This window comes from Oryzias latipes, chromosome 20 (genome assembly GCF_002234675.1).
Source record: "Oryzias latipes chromosome 20, ASM223467v1".
Lineage (NCBI taxonomy): Eukaryota > Metazoa > Chordata > Actinopteri > Beloniformes > Adrianichthyidae > Oryzias > Oryzias latipes.
In genome coordinates this window covers 18,205,283-18,228,596 of record NC_019878.2, presented here as the reverse complement: position 1 = coordinate 18,228,596, position 23,314 = coordinate 18,205,283, and the positions used below count along the sequence as shown (strand labels likewise).

Sequence of the window (23,314 nt, the reverse complement as noted above, 5' to 3'; positions counted from 1 at the left end):
TTTGGACCATTTTACTACCGTAAAATAAAGATTTGGTTTCTTAAATGGTTCTGATATGTTCATCCTTTGTTCTGATTAAAAGTTAAAGAAACATTCTTTGAACTTCAAAACAGTAAAGAAAAGCTTGAAAAACAACAACAGGTGAGAAAATAACTATGTTACAGCCGTGACGACTTGTCGCTCGGACAAATGTGTTTTTGTGGTGTCGGTTACTAAATTTAGCTTCACCGTAAGCAAAAACAAAACCAACATCATTAGAATAATAGACGGAAAAGCCAGGAGTGAAACACAAGATCAATCTGTAGATCTTTATTCCAGTAAATCTTTACATGTGACAGGCAGACAATAAAGGTCTGAAACAAAACTTCAAAATAAACCAAATAAAAAGGTTGGGGTGTGTGTGTGTGGGGGGGGGGGGGGGGGGGGGGGCTTCATTATCTGTTTAAGGCTTTTAACATCTTCATAATCAAAATACAACATTTCCCCTCCTAAACATTTCATCTGCAAGACAATTTTTTTTTTATTACATTTCATTTAATATGGCAACTGCAGAGTTATGACACTATCATTAAAACCAACCGAATATTAAAACCTTGCTGGGATCTGAGATCTTCACATTTCAGTGGAACAATAAATGAATCTCCTGCTGTGGTTTTGTTTCCAGCCAAACTGCAAGACACATTTACTTTCACAATAAAAGGCAGTCACATGTGCAACATCTGTGCTCTTAACTGCCCTTTTTTCCATCACAATTCAAAGCTAATCATTCATATGGTTTACAATCATGGCTGGGCTTTTGCTTAATGAAATAAAAAAATAAAAAAGGGCAGAACAGGTGTTTGAAGTTGTATAATAGCTCAAAGAAACCAGGAGAGGTTCGCTTAAACTGCAGGGAGGTGTTTCAGGACAGCTTTGGCACCACAGTAGAATTTTCTTTTTAAAGGCAAAAGGATAAAAAATGCGACACTTTTTAATTTGTGTGAGGCTGCGCCAGCGTCAGCTTGTGACCACAGCAGAGGGCTGAAACTCTAGGCCAAAAAAAAAAAAAAGAAACTTTGGCGACTTAATCAGACCAAAAAAGAAGCTTAATGTTTTATTTACACACTAGAAATCAGACCTTTTCATTCACAAAAACGAATTTGCACTCAAATCTTTTTCTCGTTAAGATTATGTGAAACTGTTTCCTCAAAGACGCAAAGTTTCAGCTGCTGCACAACATTTTACCTTAATTTTTAGTATTCAGGAGCCACTTTTGACCAAACAGAACCTTTCATCTGACAGAATTGCGTAAGCAACAGACATACCAATTAAATGTTTCAAAAAACACAAGGCTTCCTGTTTGTGATGTGTCTGCCCACTTTTGTAGTTTTTGCTAAGCTAAAATCCTGCCTTTTTAATGTGAAAATCTACCAAAATGATTCATTTTTACTTTTCTAACAATTTTTTTTTTAGATGTCACTGTTAATATTAATAGAAAGAAAATCCTAATTTTTAAGTTAAAATCGTAAAGATGGGGCATCCTGGCATTTTTCATTCTCACGGATCACATCCTGTAAAACGATTGTGACCTTTCAAAATAAAGTGAAATGTTTGGCAGCAGCACCCGCATGTGGACATGTGGACACTTCAGACAACAGATAACGGGGAATATTCCCACTTCGTGCATTTAGTAGTTCTGATGAACCTAAGGCATTGTTACATTTATTAGGATTCAAGGGCTTTAGTTCGGATTGTGCAAATGCATCACGTTAGAAAGAAAATATCAGAGTGAGGAAAGCCAGAATGATTAAATAGTTACGTGTAGATGCTTTCACTCTTCTACAAGTACACTGTAAACTTTTCCTGTGTGATTCTCACAACAAACGAAACATCTGCTGACCACCCGACTCCAACCAGGCGCTGTTCTGTACTGGTCTGGTTTTTCTTTGGCAGTAGTGGTTTCTTTACAGCCATGGAAAGGAAAGGAAATGCATGAAACAAATTTTGTCTTTTCTTTTTTTTTTTTTTTTTTTTTTATTTTCACATTTTTTTAGGCAAGTCACGGTTCCAAGTAGAGCAACAGTTTAACTAATGCTGAGCTGAGCAAAGCCCATCAGCTTGATGTCATCTGGAACCTCCTCAGTTCCGGAGGCCTGGAAGAAGAGAAGGAAGGGATTATTTGGATTCAGCTCAACATCTCCAAACTCCATTTCAGCTCATCTGTTTTCTCTTTTTGAATGTTACTTTAATAACTTGAAAAATATCAATTCAGAAAAGTTCTTTTGAAATTCCATCCAAATATTAATATGAAAGGATAATCCTGAAGATGTGTTTGACTCACCAGTTTGAAAGTGACACTTTTATTGCTTTGAGGCTCATCAACTATTTTCTGCAAATTTGCAGCAACTGAAACAAAAAAAATGTCTTTTAGTCCAAAAGAATAAAACATTTTTATCAATAAACTAGCAATAGACCTCATGTACGAGCCGGTTAACACAGACTTGAGTTCTTTTTCAGCATTCGTTTTGGTATCTCACTATGGGAACACGCCAGACTAAAGTGAAGATTTTTCCACTTTAGTCTGGCAGACAGAAGGTGACGTCTACCGGTACTCTAGAAGGACGTCACCTTCTCCTCCTTCAGTCCAATACCTTTTCTTGTTCCCAGAAACAACCCAAATGGCTGGTGGTTTGTCTGACAGTACGGGAGTCACTGCATCCCCCAGTGAGACACCGAAACAAATGTAAAAATAGAACTCTAGGTCAAGAGATGAACCCTGGTTCCTTGACACATGTGTGAACTATCTCACCAGACCACCCTCCTTCCCTAAAAGCAAAAAGAGGTGCTTTTACTCAGACTGAGGAGGAGGAGGCAACATCCGACTCTAACGCTGGATTTACATTGGTCCGTCTGCAATGCGTCTCCCTTGGGTTCCATGGGGAGTCTGTTAGTTTACTTAGTCTCTGTTGCGCCTCTGGTCCATCCCCCCTGTCGCCTCTCCCTCCTTGACTCAGGAGGAATAGTTTGTCCTTCCACAACTGTGTCACATAGTTCATCCAAAACTTTGGCAATCGGCCCAGCGCCCTTCGCCTTCCTATGTTTTGTGTCATAAATTATGTTGTGTTTTTCTACTTCCAAACCTAAACTTTTGTCGTCCAGTGGGAAGATGAACGATGGGGTTTTCTGCAGTGTTGCGTGCGTTTTCGCAAGGGCACATCTCCTTAAATATAAAACAACTTACATGATTTTTTAATTTTGAAAGTACAACAGCAGTTTTTATTTTGAAACCCGGACCTGTTTTTTGCCCAAAAATCATATCAACAAACTGGAAATTAAACTTATGTTAAACTTGCGTTGCGGCAGGACAGACGTCAGACGCAGAAATGACCGAGACGATGCAAACGGTCCGACTGATGAATGAACGTTATATTTTTTGGGTCAACGCAACAGAGTCGCACCAGTGTGATTTAGGGTTTAAACCAGAAGGAAGTCCCTCCCTCCTGTCTGCCAGTCAGGACTGGCGTGATGTGAGAAAAGCTTCTGCGAACAGCACACAGGACCTGTTCTAAACGGGAGATATCTTACTCATCCTTCAGAGACCCAGGGTGATTTTCTTAAATGAGACCCCATCACCTTGTGTGCATGTCAGCTGCAGCTTTAAAACCATCATCCCGTTTGTTAAAAACAAAAAGTGAAGCTAACGAGCATCATTTATCTATTTATGTAATATTTAGCTTGAAGCTGTTGATTGTAAGTTGAGATCTTATGGTAAATTCTCTTTCAGAAACATGATTTCTGACAGAGGTTTAGCTAATTTGCTTTCTAATATGAGTTATAAAAACTAGAAATGAAGCATTTGCACCACTGACCTATAACTACATCCCTCCCATCCACCAGACCTGCAGACACCAGCTCCTGTGAGACGCCATCTGCTGTGTCTGAAGGTCCACAATGAGACAACAACCATTAAAAAAACAGTTAAACTTATTCAGAGCAGCAAAAATTACAGAGTAGAATTGTTTTTTTTTTGTTGCTTCACTTACCTCTCCCTGGCATAAACTCAAAGCGGATGTCGTTTAGTTCTTTTTTTAAGTTTCTGAGCAAACAAGAGAAAGAATTCAAACAAAGTCCAACAGGTTCTGCTGTGGTATAAAATAATGGCGCCCACCTTAACCTCAGGACTAAACTGATGGGAGACTGAACATTGCCCGAGGACGAGGAAATCTGTTGAGCGACAGATTTGAATCAAATTATGAAACCAAAAAAAGAATTTGGTGTTTGGAAGGTTAAGGAGGCTGACCTGAGTGGGAGGAACGCAGAGCAAAGCCTCACCGGGGGGTTGAGTGTTGACAGGTGGGGGCTGAGGTAGTTCAGTCTGACCTGCATCCACCAACTGCAGTTGACTGGTGAAAGACTCTGGAGTCTGGAACATCTGGAAAACACACAAACTCTTTGACTCTCACCAACTAGATCTCAGTATATTTTTAAATATGAAAATATCTCTAAGACATAAGCTTCCCAAACTTTGGTTTAAAAAAACTCAGATATGGATTTAGCCCAAACGAGGAGAGTCTCTGACCTCTGAGTTCTCGGGTCCCTCCTTCACTCTTGGCGACTGTAGGTGACAGACGGACACATTTTCAGAGAGGGTCTCCACCCAGAAGACTTCCGCAAAACAAAAACAGAGCGCTTCCAAGCAAACGCGCAAACAGGAAAGCAAGGAATCACACAAAAGGGCCCACCTGTTTACTTCTGTTCGTGTGACCATCAGGGAAATATCAAATATTACCAGATTTGGTTTGACCCTTGTACAACGCACAACAGCTTCAATGCAGGTAAGATCATGGATTGGCCAAGTGTTTCATTTACCAAAAAATTACCTTTAAAACTGTGATTCCAAACCAAAAACACTGTAATAAACTCTAGTAGAGCTGTAAACAAGTGAGAAAAAGGAGAAGGAACATGAATCAATAGAGAATCAGGAGTAAGCCACATAGTTATGCAGTCAAACTGACCACTTGGAGGGAAAAAGAAGAAGAAATGATCTCCATGAAATGCAGGAAAAGACAGAAAAGAATCGCTGTGGGCAAACTGAGCTGAAAAACTATGATATGATTGGGTCAATCGATGAGTTTGTGGCTGTAGCTCCACACAATAAACAGGATAAACTCCTGCTTCATGTGTGTGATTCTGTTCTGCATGGTTCTTTATTTCAGGATAGTCGGATTTTGAAACATCCTGATAGACCCACTCCAATGATCTGTGGATCTGTAGTAAAAGCTTTTCAAGTGGTGTTTGAATTGTGATTATGCCGTTTTTAGCTAAAATTAAAAAAACTTTCTGGGACATCGTTTCTGCAGAATGGCAGTAGTTTATTAGAAATTTGCCCCTTTCCCCTCCCCGTGAATGCCTGGAGCGGGGAGCTTGTGGCCCGCCCAGCGTATTTTCTACCTAACAAACAAGCTCATTTTCAAAACGGCATTTATTTCCTCTGCTCCTGATTTACAATGATTTGTACGAAAAAATACTCAGAAAGGTAATTTTTGCTTATTTTACTTCATATATTCTTCAATTCAGTTTGCCAACATGCAGGCCGTTACAAAGAAAGAGAAGTGATTTCAAGTCCTTGATGGTCATTAGGTGTCATTTTTACAAAGCCGCTAAAGCAAACTGCTTTGTCCTCAGTGTGTATGATTAGGTCAGTACTTATGAAAGAAATGGAAATACAGATGGCTTCCAGGAATGGGATCTCCCACTTTCTCTGTGTTTTCCCTTTGCTATTTTTGTTTTGGTAATAATTAAATTCTTGAATTCTTTTTTTTCTTTTTTTTGAATTCTTTTTTTCCCCTAACTATAAATTAATTGATAATGTTTAACAGTTTCTTAGGCATAAATTTGTTAACCAAACTAAGCAAAATTAAATCAGAGCTAACAAAGTTACCCTTTTTGATTATTAAAAAAAAACAAAAAAAAAACGGACAGGCCACCATATAATTCAGTGCACCTTATGTATGAATTATCGTTTTGCTTGGCATTCTGTCAAATATGACTCTGATCAACTTTGATGCTTGGTGGAGTGATGCCAAACTTAAATGTTCCTTATTAAAATTATTATTATTTTTCTTATTTTTCTTCAGCCATAATAGAGGGGGTAAAGTGTGGCTCCAGAGGTTGCAGAAGCCTGACCTATAAACAATAAATCTTAACATTTATATAAATGTCTACCGGCCGTTTAATGCATTTCTAACTGCCTTTCTCTGCTCTCCCACATTCTGCGGTCCTCTGGGAGTCCTTCCTTGTTAGGGGAATGCCATCTGTATCATGGTGGCAAGTGAACAACCCTGGATGCAGGCAGCTCGAGTGGGTAGGAGAAGCGCACTTGTCGCCTGGGGGCACTAACAGGCTTCACCTGCTGCTCCTTGGCCGTCAGGACACACACACAAACACACAGAGATGAGACTGGTGGGAGAGACGCACAACAAACATGCTACCGCACAGACACGAGAACGACAACTTCAGCAGGAGAACAGGGAGGAAGACGCGTGGGGGTAATAACGATCCATAAGTGCAGGAGACGGGCAAACGGAGGGTCGGGTCTCACCCTCAAAGCTGCAACAGCTGCTCTGCCTTCTTCACTTTCTTCATCGAGCTCGTCATCACTCCACTCCCACTCGCCATCCTCCGTTTTATGGAGACGCCCGCTGGAACCTGGCACCCGGCGCACCTGACCGCCATAGGTGCAAACAGCTGAGTTCATGATCTTCAGCAACAGAGCACAAGATTGGATCCCTCCTTACCCTTTTTGACCTCTCCGTTATTGTGGGTGCCTTTTGCAGTAGTCTGTCATGTAAGAATTCATGGTTCTGTGGTGGGGAAAAAAGAAACCAGCGTCAAACCTGGATCTGCTCATTCTGAAATGTTCAAACCCTGGTGAGGGTCCTGTCATCAGATCAGGATAATAAACCAGGAACTAAACGAAGATTTTATTTTTGTTTTCTGTTGAGCCATGACTGCCTCGCTTGAAAAGACCTCATTTCACTCCAGTCAAGGTCATTGAGGGGCGCCATTCAGGTCTTTAGAAGAAGACCTCTTCCTCATCAAAAGTTCAAAGTGCTCACAACTCAGAGTCCCAAAGAAAATTCATCTTTACCTGAGCTTGAAGAAAAATATTCTCACAATGCGAGCAGGCTTTTCTTGTAACAACAGAAATAAAATAAATATGGATTTTTAAAAAAAACATGTTTGTTTCCCTAATTTCTGTAAAACTGTGATAACATCTGCCATCTGCTGTTCATTCAAAGCATTGCAGTTAGTGATCCAGACTTGCTGAGCCTGCTCTCTGGTTGCTATGGCGCTGGGCAGCCGGAGGCCGGCCACAGTCTGTTTATCCCTGCCTTTGTTAGTGTGGCAAAGAACAGTGCAAAGACACAAACACAAACACACATACGCAAACTGGATCACAGAAACCTCCCAGGAACTAAAATACTTAGTTTGATTCACAATAAATCTGTGGCGTTCTTTGATTAAATCAAAGTTTTTACAGCTGAAAGGGTAGAAATAACCAAAGGAAATTAAAGGGGGCAGATTTTTTTTCCTACCTTAGCTTTCTGGAAGAATTTATGCTTCAACAACTCCAATGACGTTGGCCTGAAAACGAACAGAATTGCACTTAAGTGAGAATCCAGAAAAAATGATGTTTTTCTGCTCATTTTAATTATTAAAATCTGCAAATAAAGGAAAGTAAAAACACTGTCTGACAGAAAAACGAACGAAGTCATAGTAAAGCATGGTTAACTCTTTGGAGAGTGAGAAATCTGTTTTTTCTGAAACTAGTTGTACCTTTTCTCTGGGTCTTTCTGTAGACACGAAGAGATCATCTTCCTGAAGGATTTGCCATATTTCTTTACCATTTCCTTGTCCGTGATGCCGGTCTCCAAAGTTGGTGGGTCGTTCTGCAGGGTCAGCATTAAGACCTAAAGGCACAACAGCACAGTGACTAAAAACCCAAATCTGGGCTTTTTTTGGTTCAACTTTGCCACAAAGTTTTCACCTTCATGGGTGGGTATTTGTGATAAGGTGCGGCGCCTGTGGCAAGCTCGATTGCGGTGATCCCAAAACTCCAGATATCTGCTTTGAAGTCGTAGCCCCTCACCTGCGGGGAGGGAAAAATGCTGCGTTGCCGCAAAAGCAGACAGGTTCAGCAGACCCAGCGTGAATCCTCCTGACCTGCTCCATGACCTCTGGGGCCATCCAGCACGGGGTTCCCACAAACGTCTTCCGCACTTTGTTTCTAGTCATGTCTCCACCAGCAGCTAGAAAGGCACTGACGCCGAAGTCTGAGGAGAAAAAAAACACGGAATGTACTTTTTGTATTTGTTGCATTTTCTTTTCTTTCTATATCAGAGTGGGACTTTGTTGTGTTTGTGGATCTTTGTGTGTCTGATTATTTTCAGGAGTGGTGCTGGAAAGGCTGTGGCATCCATTGGACCTAAGCTGATGGAGGCAGCCTTAAAAGCACCATGTGGCCCTCCAGCCTGAAGAAAGGGAGCTTCGCTGCAACCTGCCTCCACTGCAGCTGGGCGCTCTTCATCACCTGTTCTTTCATTTGTGTTGCACTTTGTAGTTTTGTGTTTAGGCCCACTCTGTGTTTTCTTTTGTTTGTAGTCATGTTTAAGTGAAGCTGTAGGGGTGAACTCCTGCTTATGTTAGCCTAGGGAGGTTAGTGTTTCGTCATTAATTTCCCTTTTCTTTCATTCACAGGTAAGATTGCAGATTTCAGTTAGGTGGGGTTTTGTTTGTTGTATTGGCCTTGGTTCATCCTGAAGCCTTTTTGCTTCCCCTTTTTAAGTTATTGTTGTTTTGGTATTTATTAATTTGTAAATAATTGTGTTAATTTTGTATGGAGACAAACTTTTGGTGTTTTAGTTATTAATTTAAAGGGGCAAAAACGTTAATGTTATGCTCCTCTAGGTACCCCTAGACATCAAATAGGGCAACACTTTGATAACATGTTTTATCTCCAGATTAATCCATCTTCCAGGTCAGTAGTGTTATATTTGAAAAAATTACCTGCTATCTGCACCGAACCATCGTCTCCAAGCAGAATGTTCCCGGCTTTAAGATCCCTGGAATGACAAAATGATTCCAAAACCTCAGTTTCTTGCAAAGCTTTCACGCGCCAGTTAAAACTGTGAATGGAAATAAAAAGCAGACTGCATTTTGTGCTTGTTTTTGAAAAATCGAGTTTTAATTAGCAGTTTCGTTTCCCTGTTAAACAGGAGATAATTACCAGTTGCCCCCAGCTCAGCCTCCGCTGGTGCTGATGAGAGCATTCAGCTGGGACAGACTGCCGGTCTGTCACAGAGTGCATGCAGCAATTTTACCAGCCAGACAGCGTTGTCATGGCAACAGACTTTTGGTGCCACAGATAAAGGGTCAAGCAATGGGCAAGGACATAAAAGGACGGTGGCAGAGGAGGTTTTCCCCGGTGCGCTACCGTTTGAAACAGAAATCCCTCCTTTAAAAGGGATGAAGCTGAAGCCTCAGAACATCCACAGACAGGTTTCCCTCTTGAACATCAACCAGGATGTTTGGCTGATTTTAAATAACATAAGAAAAGTCTTTAAATTTCCATCTATACGTACACATACACACAAAAATCAGTTAGTAGAAGAGCAGTTAATGATGCTGAACAGAGGAGGGCGCTAAAGGACAAAGCAGAGGGTTCTCACATCAGATAACTGGTTTTAAACTTTTTTTTTTAAATACATTAAATGGAATACTAAATAAAATTAAATGACTATAAATACATGCCAACTTTCAGAAATGTGAGGGAACAAGTGCTGCAGAGTAGGATGTGGTTCTTGACATTTGTTCCACTTTTCTCTTAAAATGTATTACTTTTATTCTGAGCTTCTAAAACATGTCAGAAATCTTCCATAGAAGCCCACGTGTGACATAAAATACAAAGACAAGCGTTTATAGACACAGGAAGAGGCGTTTTTTTCAGAGAAGAATTTCAGTAGATGACTACATAACCAGCAGATTCCATAGCAACGGGGAAAACTAGCGTTACACACTGAATCCCAGATGAATGAAGGCAGCATGTGGGATACATCAGGAGTATGATCTGACAGGAAAAGATGGGGAGTCCCTGTGCAGCAACGGTGCAACCTTGAGAAGTCCGACTGGAATGGTAACAAAAGACAGCATGTTGGCAGACTCCAAACCACATGCTTTTATTAATGAGCTCGGACAGAAACAGCTGTTTGGGACCTATATGCGGTGAAACTTAGTTGCGTACTAGAATCTATTTATAATCAGTTGCTACTATTGTGAGGACGCCATAATATTCCATTGCGAGGGGCTCTGGAAAAACCACACAGCTGTGTGACGGACAGATGAGCTTTTTGTTACATCAAATGGAAAGAGTTTTAAAAGAGATTTAAAAGCTTTTTCTACATTTAGTGTCTTTATTTTTGTTGTTTGTTTGACCAATATTTCCTTTTCTTTTAGTTTCCTCCAAGAACATACAATATATTTATTGACTCGGGCCAGGTGGTTCAAAATTCCCGACAAAAAGTTGCAGAAAGGTGAAGAAACTTTTAGTTTCTTGAAGAAAAGTTACCTCCAAAACACTGATGATGACAGAAAAATGCAGAGAAGCCAACAGCGCGGGTCACTTTTGCTTTTTAAATGGACTGTTTGTGGAAGAATCTGTAAAATAAATCTAGTTACATTTTGTTGCAACAAACAATATAATTATAAGCTTGTATTGTTAACATGTGAAGCCTTTTAGAACCATGTTTCTATGGAATAAAGTGTGGGTGCAGGTTTATTTAAAATAAATGTTAAAACTACATTATTTCTTTTGCATCCAAATCAGACACAAAGGGTCAGGCACGCTTTCATACAGCGGCAGAGCTGCCATGTTGGCCAGGCCAACCGGAGCAATGTGGGGTTCAGTGTCTCGCCAAGGACACTTGGACACCCCAGTGGTCAGGGGGAATTTTTCTACAAGAAGTCGACGACTTAACCTCGTGCCACAGTCACCACATAAAGGTTTTAAGTGTCACCCACACGATTGTTAAGAATAAAAGATAAAGCAACAAACATGGATAGTTTTTAAACAAGTCTTCAGGCAAGTTTTTCGGGACTTTATGAAGCCAGCCTCCAGTGGTCATTTGCGGAACTGCGACATTCAGTTCTAATAGGTTCGAAGAAAATCTTTGTTCAAAACCAAACAAATAAAATAATAGTTAAATAAAAAAAAACTATTAATGAACCCACACTGTGTTTGAGTTCCAACCTTTGGAGCCACAACATCTTGAAGTCTTCTGGGAAGAACGCGAGCTTATGGGAATGTTTGCCGATTCTTCCAGAAGCACATCTGTGAACTCACACACTCATGCTGGAGCAGAGGACCTGGCCTGCCCCCTTAGTGCTCGAAATGATCCTAAAAGCGCTCCGTCTGTATAAAACCAGGAGTCAGTTCCTCGACACCAAACCTGCTCGTCCATGTCTTTCCAATGTAAACCAGCTCTGAAACAATGGCTTGTAGCCTTAGGACTTCCACCATCTCCTCTAACTTCTCAGTATGACCTGCTCGCATGCATTTGTAGATGTCATCACCCCTGCAACAATCCAAATTTGCACTTTGAGAAGAAAGTGGAAAAAAATCTCTGGCAGATTTTCCTCAACACGAACAGGTGAGGCTGCATCCTTCAAGAGGAGTGACGAATGCTGTCCAAGTGCCCCCCCGCACTCCTTCAGACTATGGCGTCTGAGCATCACTGCAGCAGCATGTAATGTGCTGAGATGAGGTTGCACAGTGCAGCCCCTCATCAACATTCACAAAAAAAATAATAATAATAAAAGTGGAGGAGGTGGCACAATGCAACACAAATGTTCAAAGGCAAACCGAAGCGGATGGAAGGGACAAAAACAAATCAGCCCGAGTTGCTTTTCATTGTGAATTCACTGCCGGCACCAGAAAAGCGGGTCTTCAGACTGTTGAAGTTGGGAGACTCGTGGCAGCTCTGAGGCGTGACTTTCTGAGCTGCTGTGAAAGATGAAGTAGAACAGTTCGCCGTCTTGTGACAAGTGTCTCCCACTGACCCCTCAGATCCCACCAGAAGACTCTAATTGCTTTTCTGCCATCTTGTGTCGGATTAAATACCTCATATGACACCTTCACACTTTTTTCCCCTTCGGTGAGCCTCAACTCCAGCTCAAATTTACCAGTAAACAAGTGAGCTTCACTTTGTTAATCAGCTTTTGTTCCTTTTTATTCTCATATCTCCAACTCAGAGGAAGGGAATGGAGCCATCAGGTGGAGTAATGACTTATTGACGTTTTACTAATGGCTCCTTGCAGGCTGCATGGTGTTAAAGGCTGGTTTTAGTCCAAGAAAACATCTCTCTTTTCCTTGGATCAATAATGCAGCCACATTTTGCTGAAACCTGCATCCTGAGGCTCTCACTGTATCACACTCGCCGAGTTAACGCCTTGTGTTTATCTGCAGCTGGGCTTCCATTCGTTTTTATTAAACATCAATTTGAAATTCAGATTTGTAGTCGATAATGCATCCATCACTTTCTGAAGCTGCCATTAAAATCTGCCACTAATCTTGTCGACATCTCAGCCTGAAGCACGAGAATAAAAAAAAATAAAAAAAACATCATCAGGCTGAAGATGTCTGGTCCACTTGAAGTGGTTTCAGTTACATAAAAGTCTAAAATATGAGCATTTGTGGCAGAAGTGCGTCATTTCAATGACAGGGAAATGTCGCCTCATTTCTTTCCACTCTTGTGAAGTCCTGCCGAAGAAGACCACTTGCCGCAGCCTCACTGCTTAAATCCCCCGTAAATCTGAATGGTGCTGCTGACCTTTAGATGGAAAAGGAGGTGATCTGGAAAACAGTTCTTCAGGGCTGCCATCCGTGTTCTGCTAAACCACATGAGGGGCATCTACTGATATAACTGGGAAACAGAATGGTGCATTATGTCTAAAACCACAACATAAACCAACTCACATGCTCCCACAGGAAACCTACAGACATTTCTAGCAGCTCTCAAACAGTACAACGTTCATTCATCTTCTAATCCGTTTTTCCCTTTCGGGGTCACGGGGGAGCCTATCCCAGCCAGGCAGGAGAAGCCTTGGACTGTCGCCAGTGTGTCGCAGAGCCACAATCACACACCCATGCACCTATGGACAATTTAGAGTAACCAAATAACCTATGAAGCATAATTTTGGACGGTGGGAGGAAGCCGGAGAACAAGCAAACATTGATGTTCTGTTTCGGGTCCCCCAGCCAGGACTTGAAGCAAGGGCCTTCTTGCTGTGATGCAAAGGCCCTAACCACTGCGCCACCGTGCAGCGCTTCATTTAAACATGATATATGATAATGTGATCATTTGTATTTGTATTTGTATTTATTTATTTAAGGGACAATGCATACAACAAACAGTGTAGAATACTCTAAAGGTAATGAGACACTGTAAATATGCAGGATTGTAGCCTAGGCTAATTTCCATCCTCTGTCCCGTTCTGACCATGGCCAGCCACCTAGAGACTTAAAATAAAATGAGTAAAACAGAGTAAAAATGTACATATTAGAAAAATATGTACATTTTATGTAGAAAAATGACATAAAATTAACATAACTCGGATAACATTTAAATCACTTCATGTCTGAAGCTGTAACAGGCGTCTATCTGTGAAATTCTTCTTCATGGCAGCATTGAAAGTTGGTAAAAAAAACAAAATAAAACCAGGATATAACAAGGGAGCTGTTGTTGGAGTCAGCATGTTCAAAGAGGAAAGTAATTATGTAATTCTGTCTCCCCCAAAGATGGTCTGGTGGACTGTAGGCAGATGTTTGAAGAGCTGCTGGGTTTTGGCCAGTGTCTGGCAGGTGCCAGTGTGCAGCTTTTACATGCAAAACCACGTCGCGTCTAGAGTGTTTAGAGGCTTAAAGATTTCAAAATCAAACTGGTATCTCAAGTTAAATTCATTTGTGTGTTCTGCATCCACTTTTTACTGTCATTGTTCCAGTTGGGAGCGGCGGCGTGTAAACGAACGGGAACGGGAGGCGGCGTGCCGTCAGTGGGCCACACAGACAGAAACAAACACGGTCATGTAAACCCACACATCAGTTTGGGAACAAAAACAAATACAAGAGGTTTTATCATGTGGGAAACAAAATGGAGCGATGAGAAGCTACACCGAAACACAGAAATTGAAACATAAAGCTATTGCTATGAGGAGAGAATCATTGAGAAAAAGCAGAAAAAGTGGATTCTTGGGTGTGTTGAATGGAAGCCAACCTGTGAATCTGTCCGTTTTTGTGCAGGTACTCCAGACCGTCCAGTACGTCCTTCAACACGGTGGCGATGCTGGCTTCATCGAGGACGCCCGACTTGTGTTCCCCACGTGAGATGATGTGCTTGATCACATCCAGCATAGAACCTGGATGGCAAACACACAGATTACACCGATTACATTTAGAATCCATTACTTCAACTTTTCATCCTAGAAGTTAGGCATGAGACCATCAGCAGAAGAGACTAAAACATATCTACTAAAGGAGAAAAACACAAGGAAGCTCAGAAATACAAAGTCACCTAAAAATAGTCTGTATCATCACTTAAACCTAGTTTAAACCACTGATAACTGTACATGAAGCTGCATATTTTAGATATATGTGCAGAAATTCAGTTCAAAAAGATATGTAGCTTAGTTTCTAAGCTCAATTTTTTACAAGCATTTTTTTTCAACTGCAATTTCTACGGAAAATGATTAGGGCCATAGAGAAAGAAAAAAAAAGGTCATAGAAAATTCTCACTTTAAACCTCAGAATTCTGACTTTTTTCTCAGAATTCGGGGAGATTAAAGTCAGAATTCTGACTTTTCAACTTTTCTCTCAGAACTTTGACTTTAATCTCAGAATTTTGAGGGGGGGGGGAATCAGAATTCTGAGATTAAAGTCAGAATTCTGTGAAAAAAAGTCAGAATTTTCTATGCCCTTTTTTTTTTTTTTTTAATTTCTTTCTCCGTGGCCCTATTCCTTTTCTGTAAATTTCTCTGTAGATCAACATTTAGATGATATTTGCATTCAGAATACACTGTGGTTACTGGCAGTCTTCTGCTTTGAAAGTCCTGTGGAGCAGTGGTCCTCACCTTTGTAGACCAGACAAAACATTCTCACCGATTTAACCCCTTTTTAGGATACCAGTTTCCCCTAAATTTTGAGGGTGAGGTTAAGAAAAAAAGGCATTTATTTTTTCACTGCTACTTGGAACCTAGTGACCCACGGACTGCTTCAAAACCTAGGGGCTGGAGACCACTGTTGTAGTGTGACATTATCACTGTGATCCTCATCTTCACTCATTTAAGCATTCACTATAAGACTTTTCTTAGAAATGCTGCAGCAGAAAACCCGTGACCATGCAGAAGATTGCATTAAAAAGGGCGTGCTGGTTCTGGTAAACCGCCGCCATTGAACGGAGAGCCAGTGTGTTAAGTGACCTGACCTGTTCAGGGCCAAAAAGACGGGTCAACCCGCGTCCCAAAGCCTGACTGCATTTGCATACAGCAGTGTTCTGGCTGAAAAGTCACATGGCCGTCAGAAAAAACTTCCTTTGTGCAACCTTTACAAAGAAAAGAGCATGTCTATGAAAAAAAAAGGTTCTGTATTTGCAAGGCTGAAAATGGTGCAATACTGGTGAATGGGAACAAAGCAGAGAAGTAAAAAGGTCACTTCCCTTACATCTTCACAATCAGAACACTGCTATGCTGAAGGACTCAAACAAAAACTGGAAATAACCGCTGCAGTGTTTTACTGTCTGGCTACACTTTTTTTTATCATAATTTCAGAACCACGGCCTATTAAAGCGAAGAACGATGATGACTGCATTGTTGCAGGGATTGTGAACAGAGGCAGACAGAGAAAGAGAAGCTTGTGTGTAGCGTCCACCGACGGTAGAAAATGAGATCCTGCACCGAGGGGTGAAAAGAAAGAAAGAGCTGTCAGGGAGCCAATGAGTGAAGATGGAATAAGGCCTCTCGAGTGTGGATCTGATTGCGTGAAAGAGCAGGTCAAGAAATCAAAGCCTGAGTGTGAGAACTGCAGTGGAGCGAACGGACAGACGGCAGCATAAAGAGACAGCAGAGTAAAGTCCAGGAGGAATTGTGGCCTTAATGACTGTACAAATGTCAGGGAATGAAATGATGTGGAATAAAGCGGGTTACCAGAAAAAAGACAAGCCTCAACTGAAGAAAACTTTTTAAATAATGCATTGATTTGGATTTTGTCAATATCTAGAATCCAGTGATTTATAGAGCTTATGCAAGAGCTAAGTATTGAAGTCTCATTCCAATCACCAATCGTTTTCTAGGACAAAGTTTCTGCAGAGCAGCAGGAGTTCCTTTGGCCCGGAACTGTCGCCGCAGAGTAAGCCCGCCCTGATTCCCCATCATCCATCTGTTTACACTCTCTCCGGCTAGCTTACATCCCCTCACAACCCTAACCTAACAGTATGGGTGTAACAAAAAAGGCGAGCAATATTAGAGCTATGATTTGAATAAAGAAATAGTCAGAAATACAATTTTAAGATGATTTTTTTTAAGATATGTTTTCTTTCATGAGAAAAACAAAAAAAACAAAAATATAGTTTTCATCGGACTGGGTCTTTACTTCACACATGTGCAACTTTTTCTTTAAGACTAAAGTCTTAAAAGTGTTGGAAAAAGATGCATACTGATCTTAGCCTCATCATTCCCTCTCAAAATGACCATTTCCTCTCATTTCTTTGCTTTAGCAAACTGACACTGGCAGGTTGACTGCGTACAGTGCACCATAGTCCTTTGTTTTCATTTGAATGGCGCCGGAGCGGAGTATCTTATTCAAATCCCAGAGTGTTAAGTCAGTCTTGACAGCAGAGAACACCGCAGATTATCCAAACCGCTCAGAAGGAAGGCAGATCAATCCCCACCAAGTTAAAGGATGGATTCAGCAAGTGTCTTCACTTCTTCACATTTGGACATGATTGTGTGACAGTTTGAAAGCCAGAGGTTCAACACTTCATCCAGGAACATCCTCTGCTCTTCAAGGCAGAGCAGAGCTCGGAGATCAAGGGAGACACTGAGGAAAGCCAAAGGCGGGGGAGGAGGATAAGGAAGTGGATGAAGGACATGAGAGCTGTGTGCCAACTGTGCTAAAGGCCTGTGTGGAATGCCAATACGGTGGTGGAGGAAGCAGAGCGGGAGGCATGGGAGGGGCTGCAGCCAGGCTTTGAAGCTTTGCTGATCCTGTTCTTTTAAAAGTCATTCAACTTCTGTAATCTTCAACATGTAACGGCAAATAGGGTTTGGTTTGACAAACAAATATACTCAAACTTTGGGAATACAAACGTAGTAACTATTTAGTGAGTCAGAAGTCAAAACCACACCTTCTCGTGAGCGCCGTTGGCGTGGCATACGAGTCCAAACTTGACTTAGCCGTTTCGTGTCCTGTTTTTAACAATTGATCATTTAAGGCTCCGCATTGATTTTATCTCACACTAAAATTCTACTCTCATTTTTATCATTTTATCGTTGTGAATTTACTCTGGTGTCCATTGCAATAATGAAAAGTTTGTTTAATGGTTTGGTTTTAATCATTTTGTCAGTCTCCACCATTGACCGTATATGAGAACTGGACTGAGTGACCCCTCCCCCCTCGTGTTCTAAATAGGAAAGACCTGTTAGTTTCAAGTAGCCAAAATCCCATAAACTTCTATTGAAAAATAAAACGCTTCGCATTCTTGTTCTGCTTTTTTATTTTCTATAGTGCAAGTTATGTAAAGGTTAATGGCCAACGAAGTGTGGATTATCAGAAATTAACGCACGTAGAAGCCTGAGCCATCCGGCGCGAAGTGCCATTAACCCGCTTTTACCATGGTCACTTACAAAACAAATAAATATTCAATCTGTTTTTAGTCCTTTATTTTTGTTATTTTTTTGGTTTGGATCACTTTTTTCACAAAAAGCGGACTATTTGTTACATGGTGCGGCTGTTCCAAACTCCAATCTCGACTACAGCAGCAAAGGAAAACTATATCTATGCTGGTCGTCACAATGGGTTAAATAAGGCATCAGTTCAGAGAGACAGTTCACCTCTTACTGCTTGTTTTCTTCCAGAGGATGAAACTAAAGTTTGTTTTAAAGAAGCTAGCGCAGTGATACAGAACATTTAAGCGATGTGACCAGAACTTCTTTTTAGGCGTGCGTTACCACTGTGCGTTATCACTTTTTAATACACACCCAGCAGCCAATTAGAATCGAGAATTCACCCGGACCATGGTATAATCGAGGTATAAACTGACAGCCTCAATAAAAGTAGGTGGTCTGACGTCGAAAGGTTCACAGATTTTCCTGAGCCTGCTTTCAAGTGGTAGAGGTGTGGCCCTCCAACAAACTCCCTTCTGTCTGGCAAGAGTGGTTCCCATAGAAACAATGACTCAGACCGATTAGGATCAATCCCTGTTTATTGACGTCATCTGGCTCCAACATGGCAGCATCTGTATGGCTAAAAAAAATGGCAGCGGACTTCATTTTGTTGGTGCCAGAAGTAAACCATTTTCCCCACTCAATTGGTCCAGTTCTCGTATACAGGCAATGGTCTCCACTTCAAATGAAAGCCAATCAAATCTGCTTGAAAAGCATATGATGTAAATTATTTAACAGGCCTTGTAGGGCTTGTAGAAAATGTATCGTCTAATTGGAATGGCCACAAGTCACCACAAAGAATAACTTTAAAGTCTCGACATGAAGTTTGTGCCTTTATCCTAGAAATTCTGATTGATCTAAAAAAAAAAACAAGTAGAACAAAGACGTACACTTTAGTAAAAAAAAAAAAAAAAGCCTCAATTGTTCTTGAAAAACAAGAATACAGTTATTAAATTATGTAGTTATGCAACACCCAAACAATAAGGTTTGCCACTAAAATATGCTGGGGTAGTTGGTAATGACAGGTTTTGTTTTCTTCCCTGCTTAAAAAAAAACCCACCATGGCTTTGTTTGTTCAATTATGAGTTTCTCAAAAGAAAAAGAAAGACGGCAGAATGGGGGTCAGAGGGCGGGGCTTCTCCTGCGTCCTGAAGCCAGACAGCCAGGCAAAAGCTCTGCTTCCTCCAGCCTGGCCTGCTGCTCTGCCCTGTGGAGAGCCTGTCTGTAGCCTCAACCTCATTGGAGTCCGTTTCCACGGCAGACGCTGCTGTGGCCGTCACTTAATTGCTCCACATCATAAAACTCAATGGCCGCCGCGCAACGACGACGCAGGGAAGCAGGCGGGCGGCATTCGGGTACGGCCGCTCCTGCTGAGAGGATGGCCGTCTGCCCAAGCAGGGCTCAGCACGAATGGGGCCCCAAGAGCTCAACTGCAAGGGGACGGCCAGGGGGGGACCCCTTTGGATAGGACCTAAGTGAAGAAGACATGCCGCTTGGGCACCATCTATTACAGCGGGGAGTTGTTTACACAGAGGAGCGTGGAAGCAGTTTCTGTTCTTTTAAACTGGCATCAATGGGGGTCTGAGATGGGAAAAAAAATACCACAAAAATACTTTAACAATTTGTTTCTACAAGCAATAACCAATTAAAGCACTTGATGGAAAAATACAGTTTAATTCACAGCTGTAATGTACTAACTGAGCCAAAAACCCACAATCCTGTTTTGTTTCTGACGGTTTCACTTTGAGGAGGGCTTCCTCTTCATGTTCCTCCTCCTCCTCGTTAATTGCAGTGCTGCCAAACGGTTGCCATGTGGGCTGTTATTACCTCTGCTTTGTCATTAGCTATAGCACCGTGCACGCTTAAAGCCCAGAGAGAGCGGCAGCGGGGAACACAATGACAAAATCCCCTATAATAACCGCTCAGATCACATGCAGCAAACTGGCCAGCTCTTCCTGTTTAAGCTGGTTTATCATCAGAGGTCCTGGCAAAGACTTATAAACATTCATACTACGATAAAAAATAAAAAAGAAATAACCTTATGGTTCCCTTTACAGCTATTCGGGTAAGTTTAATTAAGAAATGATGAAAGTTATCCATTTGTGTGTCCATGCAATAAAAGATCTGACAGATCGTGAATACAGAAAAATCCCACTTACCGCCACTGAGCAGCTTCATAACCAGCCACAGCTCATCCTTTACAACGAAGGAGGTGTAATAAGTCACTATATTTGGGTGGTGGCACTGGCTCATGGCCTGGATCTCTTTCTGTTGAAGGAAAGCAAAGCAAAAAATAAAAAATAAAAAAAAGAGAAAAATTCAGTCATCTAACAAGTACAGTTACATTTTTATTAGGCCTGCACAATAAATCGCAAATTTATCGTTATCGTGATATCAAGCTGTCCAATACACATATTGCAAAAAGACAGCGAAAATTGGGATAACTGGTTACCTTAAATGTGGAAAACAATCTTAGGGCAGCCTGAAGTATTTAACGAATCAAATAAATGCATTTATGCATTTGACCGATCGAATGGAGCCCTTTTATATTAGATGCTCAAATCCTATGTAGACGAAGGTTATTTGGAGTATAATTTAAGTTATGTTGACTCTTATTTAAACTAAGCTGTTGCAATGAAATGGAAATTGTGCTTTTAGTTGTTTTGATATTTGTTCATGTATCACGTCATGAACAAATAGCAAAACAACTAAGTACACAATTTCATTGCAACAGTTCAAGTTAAATAAGAGTCAACATACTTAAACTCCAAATGACCCTCGTTTACATAGGAGGCAAGGATCTAACATTTCAGGGGTCCATCCGATTGGTCAAAAGCATGAATGGATTTCTTTGATCTGTTAAATACTTCAAGCTGCCAAAAGTTTGTTTCGGCAAATTTAAGGTTATCATTTCTCCCAATTTTCACCCACATTTGCGATTTGGATATTGCACACCTTGATATCACGATAACAATAAATTTGTGATGCATTGTGCAGGTCTAATAGAAACTCGGTAATGCAGGAGTGTTTGACGCAACAGTGGGAGTCCAATGTACAGCCAGGAAGAATCAAAAAACAGCCAAAGCTCTTCAGTGGGATCCTCTGCAAACATGTTTGCATCTTCCTTTTTGTGTGTGTGTTTTTTAATTTACTGCCAAGACCAAAGCCAAAACATAATGGATTGTTTTTGTTTATGGCTTATGAGGAAAAAGTCCCCCCGCACTTTCACCTTCCCACAAATTTCTGATTTTTTTTTTTCATTAGCAGAATCCTCCTATCCCCCAAAGGCAGTTTTTTTTTCTTCATGTGTGGGTGCAGCATGCTTTTTTCTAGCAACACATTCCAGTGAAAGGGTAAACCTCTCGACTTGAATCATTTTAGTTGATGCCTTTGAGTCAACTCTGTGCGTCATTCAAGGTTTGTTCATTAACACACAAACTCTGGGATGACTCAACTCCGTCAGGTTACTCCTAAATAGTTTTGATGACAGGATTTCATTAACTGAGTGAATATAGAGGGAACTACAAAGTATCTGTACCGTTGTCTGGAGGACTGTGACACTCATCAGTACAACAGCTGGCGTTTGCACCTTTTCCAGCAGAAAACCATCTAGTAACCCGGGTGTTGCAGTGACTTTTGAATCTGTCTTCTTTTTCTCATCAGCGTACATCGAACGCACCTCTGATCCAATCCAAACAAAGTCTTTGAACTCAGATTAATATTACTATTGTTAGATTAAATTACAGAGTTATAGCCATTAAAGAATAACCGGCCATTTGTCTACAAATCATTCTCAGGCTGTTTAAAGATCAATTCTGATGAAAATGGTATTCTTGGTATTTTAACATGCTTTCGAGGCATTTTTTTGATGATGGAGGAAACTTAAAATCTCATTTCTGTTTATTTCTTTTTTGAAATGGTTGTGAATCAGGAGCACAACAATTTGACAAAACGATTATTTGTTACGTAGTGAATACGCTGTGTGGGGCACGAGCTCCTTGCTCCGCAACAGAGAGGGGAAAGGGGGACGGGGTTGCTCTACGCCAATGGTCCCACCCATAACTCAGAGGCATACTTCGAATAAACTACTGCTGCTCTGCAGAATATATCCTTGAAAACTGCTATTTTGATTTGAAATAATCTTAGTTAAAATACCACTGGGAACGCTTTAAAAATAGCTCAAAAGATGATCGCAGTGGGTCTTCAACTGATTCTCATTTTTAAGGACTCAAAACTCAAGTACATGAGAAGTTCACTCTGTTTATGTAAAAACAAAACAATAACATATGACTGTTCTGCAGAAAAAGCAACAAAGGATAATTAAAGCAGAAATGGAAGATCAATTGAAATATTGCTGTGTCATCAGGAAAAGACAATTGAGCATTTCTGTTTTAAAAAAAGAAAAGAAATCTGCTATTCTGAATGACCTGCTGAAGCTTCCACCCTTTAACCCAGGGAAAAAGTGAAGATCAGTCGCTTCAGTAGTGTATTTTTTTATATATATTAGCCCAGATCTTTTCAGCATGTGTGATGTCAGAAGATTATGATTGTGAGCAAAAAGATGAATAACTATTGTAAAAGCTCAACAGAGCTGTGGGTCACACACTGGTGCCACCCATCCTTGGGGATGGCAGACACACAGAGCCCTCTGTAGAGGAAATGTTATGTCACTTTCGGTTACTCCGGCCTCACACGTTCAGAGCGACAGTTCAAGTCAAGTGTGCACACACATATTGGCAAAATACAAAGAACAAGCACAAAAAAAAGATGCTGACTTGCTGTTATAGTAACATTAATAGTATTCTTGCACAATATTTCATAAATAGTCACAAATACAGCCTATATGCACTTTCTTTGGTTTATTAAAGATTCACTCCAATGAAATTAGTGTTTTTTCGTGTTTAACATGTTCTTGAGGCATTTTTCTGATGATAGCAGACATGTATAAAAATAATTTAACCAAATATTGCATTTCTGAGTATTTCTTTATTCAAATTGTTGTGTTTTTGCAAAGCTCCCTGCTTTGAGTGGAAACAAATGGATGATGGGAAGTGGAGGCACTGGGAATACTTTCATATTGATCAAACGATTATCGTAGTAGGACTTGATCATAAAAATGTATTAATTTAAGCTGCTTTATTATTTAAATGTATATATTAAATGACAGTCAGAGGTCCACTAAACTGCATTTAGACTATAAACAAGTAATTTAAACATCTGATCTGGTCCAAAAACGTAATTAAAAAAAATGATTCAAGAGATTCATCGTAACGTCCAGAGACTCAAATGCCAGAAAAGCAATTAATTGTTGTATTTAAATTATTTTCAACTAATGCATCCTGTT

At 40.7% G+C, this 23,314-nt stretch overlaps 1 protein-coding gene across 2 annotated transcripts in view; it reads right to left on the bottom strand.

Moving 5' to 3' along the window:
- Positions 1-282: 282 nt before the first annotated feature.
- The window catches only part of LOC101156367 (serine/threonine-protein kinase OSR1), a 32,670-nt gene continuing 9,638 nt past the window's right edge, over positions 283-23,314 (bottom strand). For both annotated transcript variants that reach the window (XM_023950451.1, XM_023950452.1), the window contains exons 3-18: positions 20,130-20,238; positions 14,310-14,451; positions 9,049-9,104; positions 8,206-8,315; positions 8,030-8,131; positions 7,819-7,952; positions 7,578-7,626; positions 6,777-6,842; positions 6,581-6,703; positions 4,559-4,594; positions 4,280-4,411; positions 4,148-4,203; positions 4,023-4,075; positions 3,849-3,917; positions 2,321-2,385; positions 283-2,132 (exon numbers count right to left, since the gene is read on the bottom strand). In XM_023950451.1, coding sequence (XP_023806219.1) covers positions 2,064-2,132; positions 2,321-2,385; positions 3,849-3,917; positions 4,023-4,075; positions 4,148-4,203; positions 4,280-4,411; positions 4,559-4,594; positions 6,581-6,703; positions 6,777-6,842; positions 7,578-7,626; positions 7,819-7,952; positions 8,030-8,131; positions 8,206-8,315; positions 9,049-9,104; positions 14,310-14,451; positions 20,130-20,238 — 1,371 coding nt within the window. In that variant the 3' untranslated portion in view covers positions 283-2,063. The remainder of the gene's footprint in view (positions 2,133-2,320; positions 2,386-3,848; positions 3,918-4,022; positions 4,076-4,147; positions 4,204-4,279; positions 4,412-4,558; positions 4,595-6,580; positions 6,704-6,776; positions 6,843-7,577; positions 7,627-7,818; positions 7,953-8,029; positions 8,132-8,205; positions 8,316-9,048; positions 9,105-14,309; positions 14,452-20,129; positions 20,239-23,314) is intronic.